Consider the following 27207-nt stretch of genomic DNA (forward strand, 5'->3'; position numbering starts at 1 on the left):
AAAATAATCGTCTAGTTTTCCTCAATAAAGGGAAGGGGATGGGGATGGGCAGGGTGGAGGCGGGGGCAAAAAGACGACAAATTTGAGTTAGGCTATGTAATTTCAGCTTCCTTAAATAAGGCCTTTGGAAAACTTTGGAGAAGCAAGTGTGTGATTTGGGGCTTGGCTCACAACATTGAAACTTTTCCCCCTTAATTTCTACCAAGTTTTTCGTAACAGATCTCTTCCCCGAACGACGTGTCCCATCGTTAGGTAATACCCGTGATGCAGGCGGCCAAAATCTCCAGCTACTTTTACTTTCCAGGGGAGGGTTAAAAAGTTCTCTTAAAAACTTAAAAAAAAAAAAAAAAAAAAAAAAAAAAAAGTCAAGGTTTGCCACAATTCTCAGTCACAAGTTAAATGTTTTCAACAGTTTGGTTATTTTTTAGTCTATTTAGCCCCGAGAGTATCTCCTAGGAAGAAGAAGCCTGGGAGGCATTCAAGGTTTAGCTACACTGAAGCTAAGCTAGAACCCCTTTGCTTATGGCCATCCGCTCTGTCAGATGCCATTTGCCAGCTCCTACTTAGTTCCACTTGTCACCTGTCACCCGTAAATCATCTTGGGGACATCCAGGGTGCTGACTCATGCATCTTCTATTCCCTCACCATACATATTGAGACTCTATGTAGAGAGTTAGCCACCGCTCCCCCACGGGCTTTAACAAATATGGACACATAAATAACACTGCGTGTGGTTGTATTTTCTTCGCTATGTAAAGCTACGGGTCAGGTGAGCAGGAAGAAGCATTTTCATTAGGAGGGAAACTCGGAATCTATGGCTGTGCCAGATGAATGGCTCCACCGCTCAGCCCACTCTTCTCAGACTGGGTTGGCATGGCGCTCCTGTGCCTTCTGCCTGCCCGTTAGCCCGATCCCCTCCCATACGGACAATAAAGCAGTGAGCTTTCTCTCATCTCCTTCATCCTGGTGGACTACTTACTGTCTGCGCTTTTGCTTTGTGTATGCACGCGTGTATGTGCATATGTGAGTGAGGGTGCACATGCGTGTGCAGGTCTATGTACACACATGTGTGCAGAGGTCAGAGGACAGCCTCAGGTATATGCCATCCACTTTTGTTTTGAAGATCGTCTTTTGTTGGCCTGAAATTTACCTACTGGCTAGGCCGGCTGACCAGCACACTCCAGGAATGTGGTGTGCCTTCGACTGCCTCCTCAGCCAAAGGATTGCAAACATGTGCCAACACACCTAACTATTTTTAAACATGGATGCTGGGGGCTGAACTCTTGTGTTTGCAAGGCAAGCACTGTGCTGAGCTCTCAGCTATGCAGTTAGTTAATAAGAGAGTGGATGAGCTCACCTTCCCTGCCATCTATGGTTCAGGGCTTTGGGGTATGTCTTAGGATGAATCCCCACTCTCCGTCACCAGGGGAAGGTGACAAGTTTCAAGCCCACAAGCGCATGACCTATGACCACAGAGATCCTCACGAGACCTTGCCTGACCTTTCTCTCTGTCTCTTCTCTTCCAGGTATCTCAGTCACGAAGAAGACACACACATGTAAGTAGTGCCTTTTGTTTCTGTCCCAAGTTTTCTGAAGAGTTGGAATTCGCATATGTCTGGCTGCTGTGGCCCTTCGAGCATAAGCCAATGTCTCCATGGTCAACAGTGGTCATACTTTCAACCTGTAGTGGTCGGGTTTGGCACATCTCCACCTGTTTGTGCTGAGTGTGTGTTGAAGAGAGAGAGGTCAGGCATAAGCTGATGAATTCTGGTTTTCCAAGCCACAAATCTCTAGAGACACCATGAAACCTAGTCAGGAGGATCAGTTACTTACTGCTCACCTCTTATTCTGGATCCTTCTTAGAAGAGTTTCTGGAAAACCCCAATTTCTTTTCAGCTTCTCTCTCCTTTTCCTTCCCACTAGCTCACAGATGAGCTTGTTTTGTTCTTATGTCTGTGGAGCAGATATACTGAGGGGGATAGAGGCGCTGCTGAACAACCATGGCATGGCCCGAGGGGGCCCTGGTAACTGGCATTGATAGTTTGGTGTGGAACTGTGTGCTGGGTCTACGCTCTGTATTCATCCCACTTCTCAGGGTCAATCGCCTTCATCGACTGCCTCAAATCAAACTCCACCATAAGCTTACCAACTCACGTCAGTGTAAGGTGCTGTGATCTGCAGTCGGAGCAGTGATGTTTGACTGAGCCTTGAACTTCAGGATGAAACACTGTGTTGCTGATGCAAGCAGTCAACCTTCGCTGTAGTTGACCAGCATTTATTCAGGCTTTGAATGAATGGAGTCTTTAGAATTCGATGAGTATTTTAGACCATAGATATGTATTACCTATGAGATGTGTTTGGGCATCTTCCTAAGTCGAGCATTAGATCTATTTTTGGCATGACAGAGGAATGACAAGGATATATTCCCCACATTTTTCTTCATTCAACTTTTTGTAATTTTTTTTTAATTTCACGTGAATCATTTGGTGCGGGGGAAGCAATATCTATGTAACATCAAAAATAGTTTCACTTGTGCCTCGGTTGACTCTCAAAATCTGCTCTTGGGTTTGTCTGTCTGTCTTTCTGTATTTGTAGAAAAGAGAAATATAAGAAATCAAAATTTTTATTTTTGAAAGGAAAAAGAAATACCTTGCAATGAGAAGCTGCCTGACATTTAGGGCCCAGTCTTGCAATTCCTCCATGTGGCTCTCATGGATCTCCATGGACTGCTTGTTTGATGTACCATGAAAGGTCCAGCCCAAGCTGGATGATGGATGCTCAGGATGGCACCTCCACCTTTGCAGTCGCTGTGCCCCCCTCTATCAGGGTAGTCTGTGACCCTTAGTTTTTTGGGGTTGTTCTGTCGTTGTTCTTGTTGTTCTTGCTGTTGTCGGTGCATAATTGAGCTCATGCTGACTGAGAGATTGACAGCGCAGGCCACTGAAGTCCTCTGTATATCCGCAGGGCAGGCATGGTACAGAGAGCTTCCTTGCACAGCCTTGCCCATGAGCTCGTCCCTGGCCTGGAGGGACCCACTCTAGAGGTGGTAAGTAATCCAGTCTTTCTGCTAGCTCCGTCCTGGGCCTCTCCCAAGCAGGGGCTGCTGATTGTGCCTACTGTTGATGGTGGTTTGGGGTGTGGACTCCTGGCCACCTAGCAATACACCAAAAGTGGCAGACAGTTTGCATTGTGGATTGGCTCTTAGATAAGCAGACAAAAGAACCCAGTTCAACTCCATTAGATACGAAGAGGACACCTCAACCAATGAGATAACAGAAGGCAGAGAGCACAGACGTTGTTATTGCACAGACAGCTCATCTACAAAGACATTCAAGGTATTGCCATCACTGAAAATAATTTACTTGCATATATAGAAATTCATGGAGGGATTTGGGAGACGGCAGTGAGAGCGCTGACTAGAAATGGAAAATTATACTTTAATAGCAGGCAACTTAACCTGGTAGGCCTTTCCACCAAAGCTTACACAGTTTCATCTCTGTCAACCTTAAAAGATATAGCCAGAATGGTAGTTTCTTTCTAACCTTGAAGGTCAATCTGGGGTGTCCAACCTTCTGACACCATTACATGACATTATCATCTACAAAGTTCATACTGGAAAACCTCTCAATTCAATCGAGTTTATTATCACAATGCTTAAGTGAGTTTGTGGTTTATATGGAGCCTCATTTACATGACCTGGACTATGAGGCCTGAGGGTTGCAGGTTGGACATCCTGGAAGACATTAAGTATGAAGTCCCTGCAGAAAAGCTCAGAGCGCGTGAGTGTCCTTGACTGAAAGATTTAGGTTAAATGATGTTGGAATGTTTGGGGAAGGGTAAGATGATATTTAACTCTTCTGCGTGCTGGAGATTCTCTAGAATAAAATATCCCCACACCCAGTTGGAAAGAGTAGCATTCCGACAGCGGACATAGGACTGAGTGTCCAGAGAGATTTAACTCTTGGAGCTGCATGAGTGTAGAAGTCTTCTATGCCATTGGAACACAGATTGCTTTTGTCACCCAGCTTGACAGATAGCTCTTGATGTTTCTGGTCTTAGTGTCTCTACAGGGCCCACAATGTATGCGGGAAAAGAAAACCAATCAGTTCTTTCTCTAATAGCCATCAGCCAAATGAGTTCTTCCTTACAATCCGTCGGGTTTTACTTGAAAATGAAATCGTCCTAACATGCTTCACCATTTTCTTTTTTCTTGCTTTTTTTTTATATATAAAAAAGATGTTAATTTTCAGCCCCTCTTAAGTCCTCTTGACATCTGTTCTTCAAGAAGTTTTGCTACCAGTGAAGTCTATGAAGTCGTTTCTGTACTGGCTCAAATTTTTCACTTTTAGCCAGGGTTCTGGAAACCTTGGTCAAGCCCTGACTGTATAATGGTTGACAACTCGAGTCACCCTGCATTAGTGGTTTCAATCTGAGCTTCCAAACTGCCCTCCAAAAGAGATTGTTCAACTTTCAGATTAATAGGTAGAGTTGCCAAATATATTATCAGACCAGTGTGTCAGGTCACATGTGCACTTCTCAGAGGTGCAAGAACTATCAAGTGAACCTCAATTGTTGTGACACTCAGATGCGCGTGTACACACACACACACACACACACACACTATGGCACACACACACACACACACACACACACACACACACACACACACACACACACGCACACTATGGTTTGGGGCAAACCATGCCGTAAGTTTCATGAAAGAACGTGAGATCACTAGCCTCCAAGAAGTCCCTGAGCATAGTCCTCAGAGAAGTCAGGTACTCCCAAGCTCTGGATGGTGCCTAAAAGTTTTAACTCTACTTGTCTCAGGGGGACAAGTTAAAGTTTGGGGGTTTCTCATGCTAAGCCACGATGCCCACCCAAATTGGCTGAGAAATTCTTACATCTGTAACGTTTTTCGATTGTTGATAGCAAACGCTGCCATTAGGTTTTAGAATGTGAACGTGAAATGGCATCTTTACTTGTGGGATAGGGACATATTAGATCAATTTCACACTGTGGTGTGGAATTTCAATTTCATTTTCATGGTGATTACACAGCTCTGGTTGGACACTTGCAGGAGCACTTTCACGTTGTTCTCTCCCAGGAGTGCTCTGGCTTCTCATTCTGATGAGCTAATACTGGGTAGATAAGACCTCCCCCGCCCCTTGGAATCAGCCGCTGTTTAGATTTCTTAACTGTCAAGGAAAACTAGTCATTCACTCCTAACTTCCTGACTTCTTAATTGAATTCTGCTTGGACAGTTCTGCATTTACTAAAATGTCATGCAAGGGCAAATATGGAGCTGAAAACCTGCAGTGGGAAGGGGGCCTAAAGGGATGGCTCAGTGGGTGGTTAAGAGCACTGGCTATTCTGTTCCTCCAGAGGATCCAAGTTCGGTTCCCAGCATCCATACTGGGTGACTCACAACCACCTTTAACTCCAGCTCCAAGGGATCCAACACCTCTTCTGGACTCTGCAGACAGCTGCATTCACGAGGCAGAAACATATCTGCACACACAGATGAAAATTAAAAAGAAAAAGAAAACCTGCAACAGGCCATCCTCCCCAGTCTCTGTGAAGATTAACATCTTAGAATTGTCACCAAACAATTAAAATGCAGCCACTACAAGGCAAGCCCAGGGGACATTTAGAGAGCCCTGAGGTTGCGTCAATGACACCTGAACACTGCCATTTCTTCCTATTGTCATCTTTAGCTGTAGTTCTTACTCTTCCAGTCTAGCCCTGCCTCACCTCTTTCCTTTACACACAGAGAGGCACATGTGTCTAGAAAGTACAGGTGACTCAGGGGTAAACAGTCAAAAGTCTGACTTTTTATCCTCAAGTCGATTCGTCAACTTTCCATACAACCCCTCTCCCAAATACCAACAGAAATACTGTATCCAAATATTCCAAAATATTTTAGTATTAACACAAATTGCTACTAACAGATAAGTTAGTACATCATTTTATGTTTGGTTATAGCAGGCTAACACCTAAAGTAAATAATTAAAGCACTGTATTATTTATAAATAGATTCTGATTCTCAGCAGTCAAAATATTTTAGCACAAATCTGAATATTTCTTTTAGGTGCTATCTTTTATATTCCTTTTAAAAAGTGTTTACTGCATTCATTTAAAATAGAATAGATTAATGTATTCACCTTTCTTCGATGTATCTATATCTTATTATTTCGCATGTTTGAGTGTTTTGCTTGCATGCATATAAATGCACCACATGCTTGCCTTGTGCCCAAGACAGAAGATGGATTCGGATCCCCCAGGACTGACATTACAGATAGTTGTGAGCTTCCATGTGGGTGATGAGAATCTACTGCTGGGTGCCCCAGGTCCTCTGCAAGAGCAACGAGTGCTCCTAGTCACCCTTCCAACTCCCAAACCCTGTGTACACTTTTTTATTCCAAGAGACACAGCTTTGAATTTGACTTGAAGAAAATGAGTCTGGGGGTCTCTCCCACAAAATAAACCCAACAATTTGTCACAACTGTTTCTCTCTACTCAGGAGAACCCAAACCCCAAGAAGCCCATTCTCCAAGGTGTTCTTTTCTGGAAGTCACTCTTTGCTTGTAGAGTCTCAGCAGCCTCAGACTTGAGACCATTCACAGAGCGGAGAAACTCGGGCCATTCTTGGCAAGACCATAGGAGGATGCTTCGGTGATGGAGCTCAGAGGTTGCCTTGACAACCCAATTGACTCAGTAATTATTATTTCAAGTACTAACTGGATGTTTCATTAGGACATTAAGACAGACATGAGCCTTCCTTTAGTGGGCCTCCATTCTCACCATTTGGCTCATTGACAAATAATCTTTAAAAAAAAAAAAAAAAACCTTACGTGTGTGCTCATAAAGTCACTGGAAGGTTTATTTGCTAGAGCTATTAGCCATCCAAGACATAAAGCTTGATGACAATGGGACATAACCAAAATGCAAATGATCATGCCTTACCCTGCTCACCCTGTGTTGGCAGGTCCTTTAACCTCAAGGATTCCATAAAATGAGGGACAGAGCTTAGGTCAGAAAGGGTAAGTAGGGGCAAATAGTCATAGGAAACAACTTAAGATGCAAGTATCAAGTACATCCACTCCAGAAGATTCTACTCATGACCAGAAAGCAAGTTTAGCTGGAGTGTAGGAGAAAGGAAAAGGCTTAGACTTTCTATACAGGATCCAAATGCTGTGGTTCAAACATCTGGGAACAACCAAGTAAATCCAAGGACTTCACCTGGGACCCTAGAAACAAACGGTCCCTATTGCTCCTCCCCTTCGCTCTCATCCTGAACAATAACTACCCACTCCCTTCAAGAACGACTAGACGCAAGAAGCCGGGTGTCTGGCATAGAGTCTGGAAATGATTTCATTGTTTAGAATCAGTCTGTGAGACTACAGCTACACCCTCCTAAGCTGCTCTGTGACCCATCACATTAAAAATAAATGGGCTGTGCTTGGCCCTGGGGGTTCTCCCAAGGCAGACGGTTCTCATACTCCTAAAACCCAATGTCAGGGTGAGAACCTGGGAACTCCATAGAAGTCCGGAATTTCCATCAACTATCAAATGCTCCCTGCAGAGCTATACCCGCTAAGTGTTTCCACCTCGGCCTCTTGATGTTGGCATTTCTTGGTTAGTAGACTCCAGATTCATGAGCTGACTTTAGGACAAAAGAATGTGGGTTCCTTTCTATTGCTTTAATAAACGCGCATGACCAAAACAACTTGGGGAAGAAAGTGTTTATTTCTTTATGCATTCCAGTCACAGTCACACATGAAGGAAGTCAGGGAAGGAACCCAAGACAGGAATCTGGAGGCAGGAATTGAAGCACAGGCCATGGGGTTACTTCTTGGCTTGCTCCCCATGGCTTGCTCAACTTGGTTTTTGTACTCCCAGTTCCAGCTCCCCCAGGGTGGCACTGTTCACAGTGTCCCGGCCCCTCCCACTTCAATCACTAATCAAAAATCTGCCCCACAGACTTACATATAGGCCAACCCAGTGGAGGCATTTTCTCAGTGAAAGTTCCCCTTCCTAGATGACTCTAGTTTATCTCAAAGTGACAAAAACCTAATCGGAATACTGCCTTGTAACATAGGTTCCAAGGGTGTGTTGAGGTATAGGAACTATTTAGAATTCTTGGAGAAAACAAAAGTAATCTGGCTTATTAAATACTGGTGTGTGATTAGTAGATTTATTACCTAGTTAAATAAACTCTTACGTGCCATTGGCCTGAACTTTAAGAGAAAGTTGGGAGCTGTGGGGGAAGCTCAGTTGGTAAGGTGCTTCCCATGACAGCATGAGAACTTCAGTTCAGATTCCAGGACCCCGTGTGTTTAAACAAACAAACAAAAGCAGGTATGGTGATGCACACCTATAATCCTAGTGGAGGGGAAGCAGAGACAGAGGATGCCTAGGAGTTTCCTGGCCAGCCATCTTATCCAAATTGGGGATATCCTGGTTCAGTGAGAAACTCTGCCTCAAAATCCATGATGAGGACAGGCCATGAAAGACATCTGCTATTGACCTTTAGCCTCCCACACACATGCACACACAAATACCTACACCAGGTGTATGTATGAAATAAAGAAAGGGGTCGAGGAGAAAGAGAGATGCTAGTTATCTATTATAGATGACCATGTTACCTTCAATTCAACAACGAGAGCAATACAACAGTGGGAGGAGAAGTGCTCATAGTTGCGGCCAACAGTGGTGTACCCCACTCACTAGGCACTTCTCAGACTCTATGTATTCTGTTTAATGCTGGCTTTATCTTCTCTCATCTTCTCATGAGTTCCATTGGATTTCGCCCTTGCAACAAGTTTCAGATAAAAAAAAATTGTATCCAAAGAGTAAATCACTTAGCTTAAAGAAGTCAAAAAAACGTGTTTCCTCACCCAGCTGGTCATGGGCAGAGCCCAGACTCAGAACCAGATGATACTGACTGTCTCTATGCATGGCGAGCCGTCCTGACATCTTTAGCATGGACAGTGCCTCATGCTTTGGACCATTTGGTGAGAGGCACTTTTTTGAGGGAACTTTACAAATTCTCATGTGTTTCATATGGCCATGGCTTTGGGATGTAGTTCCTGTGCCACTCCTGTTCCACAGATGGACGCTAGGCCACATACAGTGGCATGTTCCAAGGGCACTCTAGCTCCGGCTGGCTTCCTCAGAGTGGTTCTCCCCCTCCACAGTAGGAAAGAAAGCCAAGCATGACACAGTCATGGCTACAGCTGAGGTTTTACTTTTTAAAATCATTTTAGATTCTAGTTTCCCTCTGTTATTGTGGGTATACAGGCAGCGTGTAATGTCTATGGGTAGGCATGTGTGCTGTAGCATACATGTAGACATTAGAGGGCAACTTTGTACAATCATTTCTCTCCATCCACCTTTGAAGATCTGGGAACTCGAACTCAAATTGTTAGACTTGTACAGCAATCTCCTCTACCTACATAGCCATCTTGTAGGCCCCTGGTGTTGGTTTTGTGGTTGTCGCTGGTTGACTTTGGTTTGACTTTTTTTTAATCTTATAATTATTTCATGTGTGGGTAGGCTTTTCCACTTGAAGACTCAATTTATTTCAAGGCATAAGAATGTTATTCCTGCTGTATGGAAAAGTTCATCTAACCAAGATGGTCGCTGGCAACTATCGAGCCTTCCCATGTTAAAAGGACCGTGCTTTACCTTTTGAGCATCCTAACCTGACCCTTCAAAGACAATGAGCAGTCACTGTCACCGTTCATACAACCCAGCTGACCTTATGGTACGAGCAGCTCATCTGAGGTTCCTAAGCTTCTAGGAGAGCCAAAGCCCCAACCACTAGCCATGTGCATGTCTGGCGGCATGAATTAATCTCCCACTGAATCAAAAAAGCCCTTCATTATTGTCAGTGCCATGGATAGTTCTCATTCTCTTAGCTCAACTTGATCATTGATGCTTAATATTCCGTGTCCACACAGACAGTGCAATTCAGCACACTGAGGTTTTCTTGAAGCTCCAACCAACCAAGCAAACAAGATGGCCGGATTGAGTACTTGGAGACTGGAATATAGCTGAGAGATGAGCAGCTACAGGGTTGGGGAGGTGGATCACTGATCAAGAGCACTTGCTGCTCTTGTAGAACGTAAGAGTTTGGTTCCCCAAACCCACACTGGGCAATTCATATATGCCTATAACTCCAACTCCAGGAGATCAAACACCGTCTTCTGGCCTCTGTGGGCATGAGCACACATAGTACAGACACACGGACATGAAAATCAAAAGAGAGTAAAGCTCCTTTAGATGACAGCAGCTAGGTTTTGCTGATGCTTAATCCTACCTGAATTTAAGACTCGATCTGAGTAGTGACATCTACAGGGGAGGAATAAGAGTGGCAGAGAAGCAGAGATTCAAATGTGTTTGAAGTGTGACAAAAGCCACCACTTTATGCTAACAGCTTAAGCAGTTACCCAAACACTTTGCACTAACTTTTTGGCTATGGTTGCTGCCCATATGTATCTGCACATTGTTGCAACTAAGGTTTTCACTTCGGAGCCAACGCCCCTCTTGCCTTCAATTGCCCAAACGTACCTCTTAATGGAATGTTCTCTATTGTTCCACTTCCATCTGTGGGCAAGTGTCTCTCCTATACAGCAAAGGAAGGCTCCTTTCATCTTGTACTGGGTTGACCACCGGAGCATTAATTCTAGCATCTAACGTCTAAGTCAACAGTCAAGTGTAATTATTAAAAAAGGAAAGCCGAGCCTGGCATGGTGACACACATCCGAAGGCTGAGGGAAGGAGATGGGTTGCTAACAGTTTGAAGCAAGCCTGGATGAGGCTGTGAGTTCCAGGCCAGGCAAGGGTGCTTAGGGAGGCCCTGTCTCCAACTAACAACAGATAAATAAATTGTCAAACAGAAAATGGTAGAAAAAGAGAGAGATTATGGTTTAGATTCTGTAAAAGAAGTTAGTAGATAAACCTTTCTTTTTTGACTTTTGCTGTGGGGGCAAAAAGGAGATTTTATGACAAAAAGGTCCTGACATTTAGTAGCAGAACCTAAGGATGGCAAGCAGGCTGCATAGCAGACAGCGGCTGACGTCTGTAAGAAGGCAGGACCAGGAGGCAGGCAGGTTTACAAGCAGAGATGCTCCTAATTCCTAACCCATGCCTCGAACTGCATGAGGTCCCATGTAGAAAGTTCACCACATTCCTCTCCGTCTCTAATAGCTTCCTCTGCAGGGGGAAAGCAAAACAAAACAAAACAAAACAAACAAACAAACAAACAAACCTCCTTTTGAAGACTGTGTGTGTGCATGCATGTGCCAGAGGATAAACTTGGTCCTTGTTCCTCAAGCACCAGACACCTTGATTTTTGAGTCTCTCATTAGCCTGGAACTTGCCACATAGGCTAGGCTGACCTACCAGCGGGCTGCAGCCCTTTGTCCGTCTCTGCCTCCCCAGCACCGGGAGCATATGCTAACATGTCTGGATTTTGTGTGACTTGTAAGGATTGAGCTCAGGTCCTCGTGTTCTCAAGGCCAGTACTTTATGAACTGCCCCTCTCCCTGGCGCCCCTTGCCTCCCCCAGATTTGAGGGAGTCTTTGTAATGAAAAGTGCCACAAGGAAATGCAGGACTGGGTTTGTATTTACGTTTTAACATCTCGTGGGCTCAGCTCACAGGTGATGACCCGAGCTCTGTCTGAGGCCATGGTGAGATCACTAGGTCAGTCGATGGCTGTGGGGACAATTCTGTGGACCCATGTGGCTGGAGTCCAACCAGTACCAAGGAGATGGATAATGAAAGATGTGGAGGTTTCCTTTCACTCGTGGCTGACGACGGCCTACAGAGCACCCAGGGAAATGCAGTGGCCTGGAAACATGGCTTTCCTGTCTTGCCATCTAATAGCATCTGAATCAGAAGCTTCCTGCCTCAGCCCCTTCTCTGAACCCAGATAAAACCCAATCCTTAGAAGCTTCTTTTCCAGCTCTTCCTGTGCTGGACTCCATGGAGAAAATGCTTACTGGGCAGTGAAGACTTCAACCGAAGAGACAAGTCTATTCTGACGTTAGAGAAGGAGCTGGTCCCTTTTGCTCTGTCTCCCTGGCTCTCGGGTCTAATTGTAAGACCAGTCCTTGCCATGTGATTAAAATCAGAGGCATAGAATGAGCCCCAAAGCTTAAAAAATACATATGCACTTTGAATTCCATGGCTAATGGTTCTCCATGCTTGCTTTCATCCCAGGGCTAATTGGCCAGGGCTCCTGTGATACACTGGAAACTGTGTCTTTCCAGCCCTTTTAACTCAGCTACAAATAGCCTGATAAAAATTTGAACCCCAAGGTCCAAATCTTGCTCACATCTCAGGTAGATGAAGGGAGAGCTTCACTGCGTTAGCCCCTTTTCATTACGAAGAATCTTTCCCTCAGACAACTGGGAAAAAAAAACCAGGGAGACGCTATTTTTCTCACAGTTGATATTTCTTCCTTTCTCTAAAGTGGCTTTTCATATGGTTCCTCTTAAAGACTAGGAAGATCTTGGCGAGGTGTGTCCACTACCTGCCCATATGGTCTTTAACCCTCACAAAGAATCTTGGATTCATTTATCTGTCCCCCTCACACCATGTCTCTTTCTATTGACGAATCTGAAGATCCGTTTCCGCTCCCCACCGAGTTGGGGTGTTGTCATAAGTGTAACCAGCCTATGCTGTCTGCGCGCAGACTGGATAACATCGGTGCCCCTAGAGATGAGGCAAAAACTAAACTCTGTCCCCCGAGGCCAATGAAATAGCTGTTTGGTCCCTGGTGTGAAACTTCCTAATAACTTAACTGGGCAGCCTGTGGGTCCCTGGAGGGCTTCTCCACAAGAGTGTTCCCTCTCTTTGTTAAGATTGCTTATTAAAAATGATTTTATAATGAAGTTGCCTCAAATAGCAGTTCTTTTCCTGGTTGTCCTTGAAGCGGCAGCAAAGAACCTAGAGACAACTGTCTAGGGTTTTCCTCCTTGTTAAAACGTCGCCGTTACCACGGGTGCTCTTGATTTTTAAGGAGACAGAGTCTAACTGACACGAATCCCTCTCCACTTGATTATGTCCCTTAACTCACTGTGCAAGGCATTATTGGTACCTTTGCTTGTCGAGCAGGCGCGGGAATCGAATTGATCTCTGTCGATTGAGGACATGTTAGTCTGCCGTGGAAACCAGACTGTCAGGATTCCCCAAGAGAGCAGAGTGGCTAAGAGATGCCCGCTGTCAATCCAGCTTCAACCAAAACAGTGATTTCCAGTGATCTTGTCTCTTTGGTCTCTGATTTCTCCTAGTAACTCACCACTTTCCTGCCATAAGGGATGGGCATAAAGAGGAATCAAATAATAGTAAAGGCCAGTAGGACTGGTACAAGTTTATAATCCCAGTATAGGGGAGACAGAAACATGGGGACTCCTGGGGCTCACTGGCCAGCCAGCCCATCCTACTTGATGCGTTTCAAGTAACATGTAAAGAACAATGCTTAAGGTTAACCTCCAGCCTCTACACATATGCACCTGCACACCCTTGGATTCACACACACGTGCAAATAGTATCAGACTGTATGCTACACTATACATATTCATAGCTTCTTTGTACGCATGGCTATTAGGATGTAAACAGGGTTTGGGGAGTTCACATGGTCTATCAACCTGGTTTTGGTCTGTATGCTGATTTATTTAGCATAAAGAATGATAAAGAAGTTGTTTGCAAGGTTCACCACTGGGCATATCCATCTCCAACATGGCCTCCCATGGCCTTCTCAATTAGTGGTGCAAGAAAGAAAAAGCAATATGAAGTTGTCAGTGATAGACTCAACCTGAAACATTCTCCTCAAGATAGGTTGGCTTGTCAGACAGCGAATCGGTCGTGTACTGAGGTGTGACTGCGTACAGGAGCACAGATGTGGTTTTGCCGTGTGGATACAGGAGCACAGATGTGGTCCTGCAATGTGCTTGCGGGAGAACACCAAAGCAGAAGGTACCCATGTGTATCTTCCAACTGCAGAGATCAACCCTGACTGGTTTTGCTCAGAATGACTGGGCACTAAGAATGTGCCTCAAGTCACTGCGTCAATGTGGGAACCATATCATACCTAAGACTGTCAGGATGTTGTATTAGGAAACTCAAATCTACGCAATACAGTTAACTTTATGAGAAGAAAGGAAAGAACACAAATGGTCTTTATTCTCTTCTCTGAGATACTTTTAAAACATCCTTACGTTTAGCAATTGCTGCCTCCCTCTAACCAGTAAGAATAAACAATTAAAAAGAAAAGGTAAAAACAAAGCAAAATACCTGTTCTGACTGGCCCACACCCTTCGTCTTATACCTAAGAGACAGAGCCTGGCGAATGTCTGTAAGTTCAAGGCCAGCCTGGTCTACAGATTAAGCTCCAGACCAGCCAAGGCTTTATGGGGATACCATGTCACAAAACAAACATAAAAGCACGCAACCGTGTCTCTAAAGGTGCACTGTGACGTATTCATGGTCATACACACCTGGCAGAGATGGAGAAGGGAGGGAGGGGAGGAGAAAAGAGGGGAGGAAGGAAGCGAGAGATGGCATGAGAGGATTAGAATATATGTAGACTTTAAGTGTGTGTGTGTGTGTGTGTGTGTGTGTCTACATCCACAAACAAATGTATGACCCAATGGTCTACCTACACACTTAGAGCAAATGACAGTTTTGTTACAGCTATGAGAAATAATGGCTATATTGCTTGAAAGGAGGCAGTCAAATTTATGCTTTCTTACTTTGGAAACCAGAGACTTCTTTACGCTTTGGCCTTAGAGTGTGTTCCTTCCAGTGTCCTTCAGTGTCTGTCTGATCGCAGTGAGGTCAGAGTCTCATTCTGAGGTTTAAAAGCATCTAAAAATCCTTCTAAAGATGCTGTGACTACTATTATTTGGGGGGGGGTGACCTCTTGAACACCATTTGTTTTCATTGTTGGTGAGAAGTTTCTAGTGCAAAGTGATCAGATTTGCAAGATAAAGCGACAGTCTCAGTTCTCATCAGTATCTGTGTGATGCAAGGGACAGAGCTTCCTATTAGAGAGTTAGCTGGCCTTTCCAAGAATGGGAGGGAGAACATTCTGTCACAGGGGATTGTCTATCTTTGTCTGGTCTGTTGAGGAAAAAGCAATCCAAAAATGTTAAGCCATTTCTGAAGTAGATGTTCTGACAACCTCAGATTCCTTAATTGAATTTTGGGGTAAATTCTAGAAAGAATTTTACTGTTCAAGGTCAGAACATGTAGCTAGATAACATCCTTCTGTCTACCCAGTGTAGCTTATATGAGGCTGCCTTGATTTAGCAGACGCTGGTGTTCTCAAAGCTGCTTATTGAAGCTGGAGAAATGGCTCAGTGGGTGAGCTTGTGGCTGCCTGTGCAAGCCAAAGGATCTGAGTTCAAATCCCAGAACCTCAGTGAAGAAGCCAGACATGTCTGTGCATGGGATCCCAATGCTGGGAGGCAGGGTGGGGTGGTTAGCAGCAGGAGAATCCCTGGGGCTTGCTGACTGCCAGCCTGGAGTCTTGAGGGAATAGGGTGACAGTGCAGGACAATTGATAGCCTCCTCTAGGCTCTGCACATGCGCACAGGTGTGTGTACCCAAACAGGGCATATACACATATTGCACATGGCTTGCCCACAGGCTCAAATCTACAACATACACACACCAAACAGAAGAAAACAAATTTCCTACCTCATGTGTAGCCTTACACTACCACGGTTTCTGTGGATTCTTCCCTGGAATTCTTCTGTGAATATTCTTTGAGTACCATGCATGGCTACCCTCCCTAGTTCTGTTTATAACTTTTTCTTGAACCAAGAAAACAAGAGGAGCCAAATTATCCCCTGCAGGATCAATTCCTTGAGTGGAAACCTTGCTTATAAATGAGAGAATGAGACGTGACCCAATAAAAGAATCTATTTTAATTTTAATTTATTTCCTGGTGGCCTTTTATGCCTCCTTAGGCGATGACCTAACCAATTCTTTCTTAACACTGATTTTTTTTTCTTTCCAAGGTCAAAAAGCACTTTGCAGTTATTGTAAGAAGAGAATAAATGGGTTTTTTCTTTTGCCTGTCACATAAAGCCGGTTTGTCTCTTCATAGACGATGTACATTCAGGTTTTCTCAGTTTTGCAGTAATTCCTGTCTTATTAGACAGCTATTATCAGGAAAGACAAGCAGAATGAAGCGCAGCTTGAACCCTGGGGCTTCCATAGTTGAATTTTGGGTGGCTGCTGTTTGTGGTACCCTCTTTTATCCCTTCCTCTCCTTTCTTGTATGGAGTCTAAGTCACAGGCAGAGGATTGGTTTCCAGGGCATTCCCACTGTTGGCTACACTTTCAGAGGTCAACATGCAAACAAGATAAAGACTGTTCTAGAAGGCAGCCCTACCTAAAGCTGGATAGAAAAGCTAGTTCTTAAATCGCGCGCATACACACACACACACACACACACACACACACACACACACACACACACGCCCCACCCCCTCCCTGCTTCACAGCACCCCCTGCCTCCAAAGCCAACTCCTGATGGATAAACTCGGAGAGTACTTGCCATGGCCTGATTGTGGGAGTTACCTAATCCTGCCTATAACTGGGGTGATTTGAAAGACGGGAAGATGTTCTCGTTTTCATTATGGGAGTCACTCGGGGACAGTATCACTTAGAAGAATATGTTTTTATTGCCCTAAATTACTTTACCTGAGAGTCTGTTGGTGTGTTTCTCTTAGGTTAGATTTCTCATGAACGAAATGGCCCCCACGGGTCCCATTTCCACAGTTTTTCCCAGGGCTTAAACTACTCCAGTGGTCAGTGAGTCGGCAGCCATTCTATCCTAGAGTCACAGTTCTAAGAGAAAGTCCTAGAAGAGAATTAGCATGCGCTAAAACATAGAGCCCACGAAGCTTCGCATTGTGTGTGGTAGCCATCCATGGAGCTCACTGTACAGGGCTAGGCTTCCAAACACCTAAAAGCAAGCCTGCTGACATCGATGTTGAGCCCGGTCTGCCTCAGCCTGAGCCAAGCGAGGCACAGTCTCATCTAAATAGCTCAGCGATTCCCAACATTTGTAAGTAAATGGGTGTGTCCTGCGTGGAGTTCCCTGGAGAATACATGCTGAGACTCTGAAATTTGAGGGTGTGCTCTTAGGAACAGTGACTGTGAGGTGGAGAAGTGGGATGGGGAGGGGTTGGGGGAGACACACGACCTAGCTGCCGTACTGGGACAACCTAGATTTAGGAGGTGCCGAGGAAGATCAGAAGTGCTTCCAGATGGGTTCAGGACGGATGCACCCTTCACTGTGCACCAGCAATTCCTGGATGCCTGCTGTAGCAGGGAGGCACAGACCCTTGGACAGGACAGCTCTCCTTAACTAAAGGATAAAGCTCAGGGGGACAACTCAGCCATGCACCCTCAAGCAATGAACCCTCTGACTGCTGGGAGGATGTGGACTTGGGTGGCTCGTCATGTACTCACTACAGAGGGCAAAAACGGACCTGGAAAAATGTGTTCAGTTAAGATAACCTACATTGGTTGGCTTAGCTAAGACTTAAATGAATGCAGTATACTCATAGCCTCAGAATAACAGCATATCAAAAAAATGCTGAATTTAAAAAGTTTTTTTTTTCTGTTGAATAAGTGTTTTCCATTAGGATCTTCGGTACTGGATGTATGCATTATAAACCATATATGTACACTCCCATAAAATGCTTTCCTTCCCTACGCATAGACATTCCAGCGTGTTAACACGTTTTTCTCAACTGTAAGAAACAACTAACACATGTCCAATGATTGGGGCTCATGTAAAATGGATTCGCACAGGGACAAAGAATGACTGTAAAGAACTAGCCACACACGCTGCACTGTCTGTCTGTCTGACTGCCTATCGTCTGTCTGCTGCTGTCCTGTGACTCAGATTCACAGCAGATCGCACATGTGGATATAGTCTCTCTGTTTGGTCGTTCATTAGGATTAGCTCCTTAATTCAGCTTTTCTCATAAATAAAGCCAGGACTGAGTATGAGAGCAGCCATGGCTGTCAGACGGGGGCCATTGAGAGTTACGGATCCTGTCCCTCTCTTGTCTTGTTGAGCAAGCTTCTCAGCCATGATTAATGGCAAAGTCCTAATGAGCCTTCATTTGTGCTTCAAAATTCTGGCATAGCCTGTAATCTAGTGACATCTGACTTTGACTTCAGAGCATGGGGACCCCCACAACAAGAAAACAAACACCTGCTATCTTCATAAAGTACCATCTAATGGGGTGTTTCTCTTTCCCTACACTTCAAAGACATTTCCCCAACATTCCTTTTACAACTTTAAAACTGTATTTATGATTGGGAGTTGGGAGGGGGGATATCTTTCAGGGGCCAGCTCTCTCCTTCCATGGTGGGTTTGAGGAATCAACCGTAGGTCCTCAGCCTTTCAAAGCAAACATTTTTACCTGCTGAGCCATCTTGCCAGGCTCACAGAGGCAACGTCACATAGCCAGAGCTTGTGTGTTTGTTTTTCAGCTATCCCCATGATTTCCATAGTCCAAAATATGCACACTTTCCCCAGGGACTAGAAAAGCCCCAGATGCCATCCAGGTTGGAGACGAAGGCTTCCAGTTTCACAGGCGCTGGAATTTCAATATCTGACCCTCTAGGATTCAGATGGGATCAGGGTTGTTCTGAATGGAATAAAGCCTTCCATGAGTCTCCAGTGTTGCGTTTCCACGCCTCTGCCTTGCAAAGAGAAGGGACACTCTCAGGGTGATAGCGGTGTCCATTCAGATGGCCATTTCCCCTATTCAAAGAGAATTCATGGATCGTGGAACGCTTTGCCCGGGCTGAAGGCGTCATGGTTCTAACAGCTGCTCCCTGGGAAAATCCCCTGGCCATTCTTTTTGGAGCTCCCTGTGTCTGAGGCCCTGGGAAAGGGATTCCCAAGCTGTTCTGGATGGTATTGGCAGCTGGATCTGTCTGTCCTGGGTATTACCATCACAAGAGCCCAGGAACACAGCAGCTTTTCAAGGGGGCAGAATCCCTGAAGCTCACTCTGGGAAGAGGAATCCCACACATCCCATATCGAGCGAGCCATCTAATCTACCATCAAGCAGAGTAGGTCTAACCCCACCCACCCGAGCGAGCGAGTGCACATTGCAGGCATTGTGCAAGGGAACCTCTTTTTACCACTCATGCTGAGAGCGCGATTTGCAAGGAGGCTTTTATGCACGCGTGTGAGGGAGGCTAATGAACCACGGCATAGAGTGGTTGCTTTTTCAATGAACAGGGAGAAGTGGCTCCTTAACTTTTGGGGAGGAGTGGGCAGCTTGGAAAAAGAGAAGAACACATAAACTTCCTTTCTGGTGCGTGTCTGCCAGGATTTCTTCGAGTGATTCACATGCCTGTCAATTACACACCCTTATGGATTCCAGCCACTAGGCAGGTGTCCAAGAAAACACAAGTCTGAAAATGCTTCTGTTTTCATGAAATGTGTGACTACAGAGAGCCTCACGTTTCACGTTCTCTCATGTTCTTCCCAAGGAAGGAGACGGGGCCTCTGTCCCTGTCACTGGAGCGAGGAGCCCCTCTCACATCATGGGACCTTGATCCCAACTGGGTGCCAAGATACAAGAAGGCTGGGGTTTGGTTTCTAAATATTTATTTATTTATTTGTTTTTATTTATTTATTTATTCATTCATTCATTCATTTCCTTCTGGTATGTGTTACAAAACATAGGCTGGTGTTATAAAATAGGATTTCAAGAGATGAGTCACAGCGCTTGCCTAATGTATTACCAGAGAGTCCTGGTGGAGCAGAGTAGGACTTCCTTTCCCCAAAAACGCCAAAATCAAAGCAGTGTAGGGCTTGTAGCTGATGCTTACACCATAAACTGACCAGCTGTGCTCCGCCCCCCTGCCCCCCCGCCCTGGTTGCTTGCTCTTTCTCCCTCTCTCTGACTCCAGGTAAAGCTACAATTCAAAATGCTTGTTTTTGTCATTGAGCTGCTGAACACTCTAGAAAAGGGCAGCTTTTATACACTGGTAAAGTCACAGCTGTTAAGAGTACATCAGATAGATTTTCCACAAGATAACGCTAAGTCGAACAAGTCTTTTTAGGGTACTTGGCTAAGGGTCCCAGAATCACTGGCATGTTTGGGGAGCAGCTACAAAGCACTGCTTGAGAGTTTTTCCAGTTCTGTGCTTTTAGCTAGATTCGTATGTGATTTTATAGACTAAAACATCACAAATCGTTGAATATTTGGTGTTAACAAAGCTGGCCTCATCTGGTCCCAAGTAATATTAGCATCCAGAAAGAATAGTTAAAAGACAGTGTGAACTGGGTGCAGTCCCTTTAATCAGTGCCTTGCTTGGATACGATTTAAGTCAATAATGAAAGGGGGAGATACAATTAGAGGATGGGTGGAATGTGAATGCCGTCTACTGCTATGCTTGACAGTAAATAATTACTTCTTAACGATGGTGGGTTTGTAATGGCAGGCGTGGGGGTGCTCTCCAAACAACTTATTAGTTAGAGCTAAAGACTCCAGGAGTTAGGAGTGAAACGGCACAGTCCGAGAGATGGACTCTTTAGTGAGAAAGAGTTGAAAAGAGTGAATTCTTCAAGAAGTTAACGTTAAGCCTGTCACGGTGGCACATGCCTTTAATGCCAGCACACAGGAGTAGATGCAGGCAGATCTCCAAGTTTAAAGCCTGCCTGGTCTACATAGTGAGTTCCAGGACAGCCATAGCTACACAGTGAGACTCCATATCAAAAAATTAAAAATAGAATGCTAAAACAATAGTCTCTTAAACTCTCACAATTCATACATCAATTTACAGAGTGGGTTGATCATTAGCATACAAGCAAGAACATTTACTTTTAATTATATTTTATTTTATTTGAGGTAGTTTCTCACCCTACAGTTCAGGCTGAACTCAAGATTCTCCTGCCTCAGTCCCCCCAAGTGTTGGGATTGTGTGTGTGTGTGTGTGTGTGTGTGTGTGTGTGTGTGTGTGTGTGTGCGTGCGTGCGAGAGCGCCCAGTTAAAGTTCCTTTTTATAACAAGGTTTCCTGTCTTTGATTTCTAGCAGCAGAAAGATATAAGCCTATACTCTTGTTTTGGAATCTTTAGAAAATGTTTTTATTTACTTGTATGCGTGTGTGAATTCGGGCACAGGTGTGGCAGTTAGAGGAAAACTTAGGGGACTTAATTCTTGCCTTCCATCTTGTTGACACAACATCTTTCCGTTACTGCGCTGTGTACTAGGTTAGCTGTCCCAGGAGCTTCTGGGGGATTCTTCTGTCTTCACCTCCCATCTATCTGTCGAGGTGCTGGATTGCACACAGGCAATTGTTGAATTTGGCGTTTTTAAAGGAGGTTCCATAGATCAAACCCAAGTGCCTTTACTTTAGAACATTTTCAGTGTCCATATGGCCATAAATCCTGACATGTGAGTGCTGAATGGACATTGTTCTCCTTACGGGACAGAGGACATTTTTCAGGAAGGGTGTACTGTCCTCTTCTGAGTCAGTTCCATTTGCTTCCAGAACCCTTCAAACTTGGGTCCTTTCCCACTCCCTCAGGCTACCTGCAGCTTGTCCTTTAAAAGACTCATTAACAGCCTACCCTCTGGGGAACAACTCAGTTTTCTAAATCCAGACCAGTGACTGCCTGTCGGGTGTTCATTCTGGGCCACATGGCCCTAAATCAACTTTTTCTTTACTGAACGCTGTATTCCCAAGTAGTGTGGGAAGTCCCAGAGTGATGTCTCTACTTGTTCTTGTTTACAACATGCAGCAGGGTCCTAGCCAGGCTCTCCTCTGGCTTACAGGAACTTTCTGTCAGTAGGCTCAAATGGTAGTCAAGGCTGAAACAGGTGAACACGGAAGGGGTTGAGCTAGAACTGTCAGGTGCTTCTTCAGGGTCTCCCCCAAAGACCTGTTGGCATTGACATTGATATGCCGAACTTCACAGTGAAAGTATGGACAGTTTCCTTCCAATGAAAAGATGAATCCCGCTTAGCATTGTAACAAAAACTCATTTATCACAGAAGTAGCCAAGAGGTTGCCTCTTTTACAAAGGGAGAGCTGGTCTCACATTTGCACACTAATTTTTTTGTTTTTACAATTGGGAGAGAGGAACAGTTTTAAAGAGTTTTACAAAGACCAACCCCTGCTTATAAAATAAAATAAATAAAATAAAATGTAGTTGTATGGATAAAGAAATTAAAAAACCTACCAAAGGATTTTAACCTGTTAGTAGATAGTCTGTGGGGTGACCAGCCCAAGAAATAGGTACTCTTTCTTCTGCCTGTCATTGAAAACTCTCTTTTCTCATCTGTTGGGTATATATGTAAGTATAGGTATGTATGTGTGTGTTGATGCATACATACATCACTTCATTTATTAATTCAGGAATCCTAGTGACGTACGACGTCCATTTAGGATGAATCGTAAATCAGAGCACCCACACACATATTCTGTTTTCCTTTATCTTCTTGTCTGCTTTCTTCCTCCTCCGTCCCTCTAAGATAGAAAGATAGAAAAGTGCATAGGTGTGCAATGTAAGCACTTTCCTCGGGTCCTACTTCCCCCCCCCCAGACCACTGGGAGCCCCTAGAGATGGCTGTGCATAAAGAGCAGCCAGTAATGTTTCTAACGCAAGAACCACGAAGGAAGAGTAGAGAGGGTACCGTGCTGTGGTCCACAGTGGAGTGATCTGTGTATACTTCACCCTGAGCACAGCACCTCATTCCCTTGTGTCCCTTTAACACCCGGCCCCACGCTGTGTGCTGTTTGCTTGCAAAATCAGAGGACAACCTCAGATGCCTGGCTTCACCTATCGTTTGCGTGAGGCAGCACTGATGCACTAGCTAGACGAGCTGACCCGCGAGCTTCCCGGAGTCCTCCCATTTCCACATCCCACCTTGCCATAGGAACGCAAAGATTCCAGACGCTCCCATGCCCGGGTTTTACAGCAAGTTCCCTCTCTTTAGCACCTTTCTCAATCCTTAACAAATAAGCCTTCCAGTTCACTTACAAGCTGAGATAACAGTCCTGTAACTGGGCAGGTAAAGACAGAGGGACATTCCCTTCTGGCTCCCATGGAGACAGAAGGTCCTTTTTAAAGGACCCAAGTTCTGCTTCTGTGGAACTGTTTTTTGGGGCCCTCAAATTTAGCCCAACCTGACTAAAGGACTATTCTCTGGTCCCCCGTGAAAGAAGAATCTGCTTCCCTGGTGTCCTTTATGGGATTGTGTTCTGTGCTGTTGTTGTCCAGAGCTGTTCTGGGATTCCTGCTTGGCAGTTGTCACAGAGAGGGCTATTTCCCAAGCGTTGGCAGAACCTTTGTTAGACCCACTAAGGAGCCCCATCCAAAATGAACCAAGGAGGAGGGGACGGACAAGAGGAGGAGATGAATTCACGGGCAGCTCTGCTGCTCACCCAGGCTCTTCTTTCATGAGCCAACCTCCGACCTGGGCGATCTGAAGACACGGCCTTTTACTTTGTTCAGGAAACCCTAGGGGTTTGTGGTTACGAATATCTGCGGTGCTGTGTGCCAACCTGTACAGCCCGTCCTGCAAGCGACCAGCACTGCAGACACAGGACCCATATCGCTCACAAATCCCACTATTCAACGGCCTTTCTCTTCTTCTAATTATACCAAGAAGGCAGTCTCTGGTGCAGTAACCTCTCTGCAAAGACTTTGTAGTCTAGCCCCAAACCGAGGCTTTTCTCTATCCCAGCTTGAGTGTGGTATTTTAATAAACGGTCTCTCAGCCTCCTGGGGTGCTGGCCTATGGCTTTATCTTTTACTGTTCCTTCCCTTTTGACTCAGGGCCTCATTTGGTTTGGCTTGCCTGGGCAGATGGTAGCATACCTGTCCAGCAGATCCCCTCCAAATCACATTGTGTGTGGTCAGGCTATCTTGTTTATCTTTTCCAATTGGATGCTCAGATGGTGCCCATTGTGCCATCCAAATCAGTGAGATTCCAAGCACTGAGTTTTGAGAATGTCTGCAAATGGAGGAAGTTTCCTATTTCACAGGTCTGGTAACATTTGTTTTTTTAAAAAGTGAAAACGATATCTCAAGGTGGAGGGATTTCGAGACTCCTTTCGGTGCGTCTCCTGTAGTGTATCATCTGTTTGCTACTCTCTCCATTCTCGGATGTATTTCCGAGCTCCCTTGCTAGCTTGCAAACACATTGAAGGTGGCATGGGTGTCCATTTTTGTGTGCCTACAAGTTCTTCAGACCATCATCTAATGAAACAAAACAAACTGAGAACGTGGTGACTGCTTATAAGACCAGCACTCAGATGCTGAGGTAAAAGGAAGTGGGGACAACTGTGTTGCTCAGTGGAAGAGTTCCCACTTAATGTGCTCAAAGACTTGGATTGTATTCTTAGTTCATGAAAAAAAAAAGTAAGAAAGGAAGAAAGGAAGAGAAGGAGTGAGGGAGGGAGGGAGAGAGGGAGGAAGAAACAGGAGGAAAAAAGGAAGAGAAGGAAGGAAGGAGGGAAAGAAGGAGGAAGGGAGAAGGGAAGGAAGGAAGGAAGGAAGGAAGGAAAGAAAGAAAGAAAGAAAGAAAGAAAGAAAGAAAGAAAGAACGAAAGAAAGAACGAAAGACAGATAATTCAGTGGGTAAAGAGCCAAGCCTGACAAACTGAGTATGATCCCTGGGACTTATATGGGAGACAGAAAAAACTGACTCCCACAATAAGGTATCCTCTGACCTCAAAATACATGCTATAGCATGCGTGCCCCACCATGTATGTACATACATACATACATATGCATACATACATACACATATGCGTACACATGCATACATATATACATGCATACATACATACATGCATACATACATACATGCATACAAAACAAGGACTGAGGAAATGGTCCGATGACTTCAGATCCCTATAACCCACTTGAAGGCCGAGTGTGTGTGTGGCAAGCTGCCTGCAAAGGGCAGAGACAGGATCCCAAGAGCAAGCTGGCTAGTAAGAGTCACCATGTCAGTGAGCTCTTGGTTTGTTTGAGAGCTCCTGCCTCATTGAGTAAGGGGAAAAGCAATAGAGGATGGATCTCCACATCAACCATTTGCCTTCACACTCACACATATGTATATGCACACACATGCATACCACACACGCATAGATACATGTGATGTACATGTGCATCATAACACACACACACACACACACACACACACACACACACTTTGTTTTTAAATGTAAGAGACACCTTTAATTAAAACAAGAAGTAAGGCAAATAGATACACACAGCTGAGGAGGCCTCCGTGGCCCTGAACCCTGGCCCTTCATCATATGTATGAATCCTGGCTGGATGATTGAATCTCCATCCAGGCCTGTTTGCCTGGATCCATGAATAAGAGATCCCCCAAACCTCTTCCCTCCTGAACCCCAATTCTGACCACCCCACCCCACCCCCAGAGAGCCAGAGTTATTTCAGTCTTCATCATCAACTCTTCACTGTTCCCAGGCTTCAAAACTGGATCATCCAATCTCTCCAGTTTGGCAGACGATATTGATTTTTTTTAAAGCCTCCCATTACACATCTGAAAGAATCCTGAATGAAGGGTTACTGTAAATCGCTAATACAACCATTAAGTATTAAGTTCCTTAGGGGACCTTCTCTTCAATCAACCAGAATGGCTTAATCTATTTTGTTTTAAATTAAAAGACCCGAACACGCTTACGAATCGAGTCAGAGAGAGTTCCGAGCAGCATGGTGTCCCTCGCTCTTGGGCTGAGGCCTACACCAAAAGCCTGTATGAATGTCTAAGGGTTGCTGTGTCTACGCCTGAGGCTAGGGGTGTTTTTTCTTGCTGTGTAAAAATCTGTGAGTAAAATCTGATCAAAATTATCACCCAGGGAAGCAGAGAAGCTAGAGGCGATGAAGAAACTGATCTACTGTGGAAAACTTTAGGTGGAGTGGGTTGGTCTTTCCATATGTTGGGCCTGAGTGGCAGTCATCCTATGATTGGTTCTGTTTCTTTACACCACTGAGTATCAATCCCAGGGTTTTGCACATGCTGGGCAGGCTGTCTACCTCTGCGTTGTGTGTTTATATGTAGGAGAGGGCGGTTGCATGCGCCCCAGCCCTAGCATTCACTACTTGAGTGCCTATGGCATACAAGGCGATCTTCAAGGTGCTTAGCATAACGCTAGCACTGTCTCTCTGTCTCTCCTCTCTCCCTGGAGCTTTGAGTCCTTGGTAGCACACCATAGGTGCTCTTGAAGCAGCCCCGTGAGCTTCTGGAAAGAGCTTGCCTGACTGAAGAGTTCATATACAGCTTCCTAGATATGAGGGCTGCGGCAGGAGCAGCCTGGGATCAGTTTCCTTCTGAGCCTTAGGACCCATTCCTCAGGACCTCAAAAACAGGACCATTTTAAAAATAGAAATGCTGACATGAAACTTGGAGACTCCATCTATTCTCAAGATTTTAGTCCTTCATATTTTCAAGGCATTAAAAAGGTGTCATTTAAGAGTCCACATCTCATGTTTAGTGCTATGCTAACTGCAAAAGAAGACATGTGCGGTAAACAAGGGTATTAATTCTCTACTGTGTCTATAACGCATTGTCACAGGCTTGGACTTAGTGCACAGTTACTCTCGTTTTTGTATGCACGGCACGGGAAAGGTTGCAGGCATGCATGCAGGTGCATGTGTACACATGCGTATGGAGGCCCGAGGGTAACCTCAAGTGTTGTCCCTCAGGATTCTTGAGACAAGGTGTCTCCCTGGGACCTGTGGTCTACCAGTCAACCTAGGCCATTGAGCATTTTGCATTTCACCACACCTGGCTTTTCCCTGTGGGTCCTGGGACTCAGCTCTTCATTAAGTCCCAAACCAATTTCACTGGGCTGACACCAAATTGACTACAGGATAAGTTCCTTTCAGAGGGTCCAGTGGCCCTTTTCCTCTTCCAGTTTCAAAGGCCCCATGTTCCTTGCCACATAGCCCTTTCCTTAATCGTCAGAGCTCACACCTTCCGCTCTGTTTACACAGTGTATCTCCTGCTTCCCTCATATAAGTGCCTCATGAAACCATAACAATCTGTTTCAAGATATTTAATCACAATCTCTGAAGTCCCTTTGCATCAAATACCAAATTTGCAAGTTGCAGAAGTTAGGATGTAGACCTGCCGGGGAGGGGCACCACACAGTGACGTTTTC

General features: G+C 45.0%; 1 protein-coding gene across 2 annotated transcripts in view; it reads left to right on the forward strand.

The window, feature by feature from the left end:
* Nucleotides 1-27207, forward strand: part of Rora (RAR related orphan receptor A) — a 722958-nt gene that overhangs the window by 537605 nt on the left and 158146 nt on the right. The window contains exon 2 of one of the 2 annotated variants that reach the window (XM_032909335.1): nucleotides 1527-1556. The exons of the other annotated variant lie outside the window; for it this stretch is intronic. Coding sequence (XP_032765226.1) covers nucleotides 1527-1556 — 30 coding nt within the window. The remainder of the gene's footprint in view (nucleotides 1-1526; nucleotides 1557-27207) is intronic. 2 annotated transcript variants of the gene reach the window in all.

This window comes from Rattus rattus, chromosome 8 (assembly GCF_011064425.1).
Source record: "Rattus rattus isolate New Zealand chromosome 8, Rrattus_CSIRO_v1, whole genome shotgun sequence".
Lineage (NCBI taxonomy): Eukaryota > Metazoa > Chordata > Mammalia > Rodentia > Muridae > Rattus > Rattus rattus.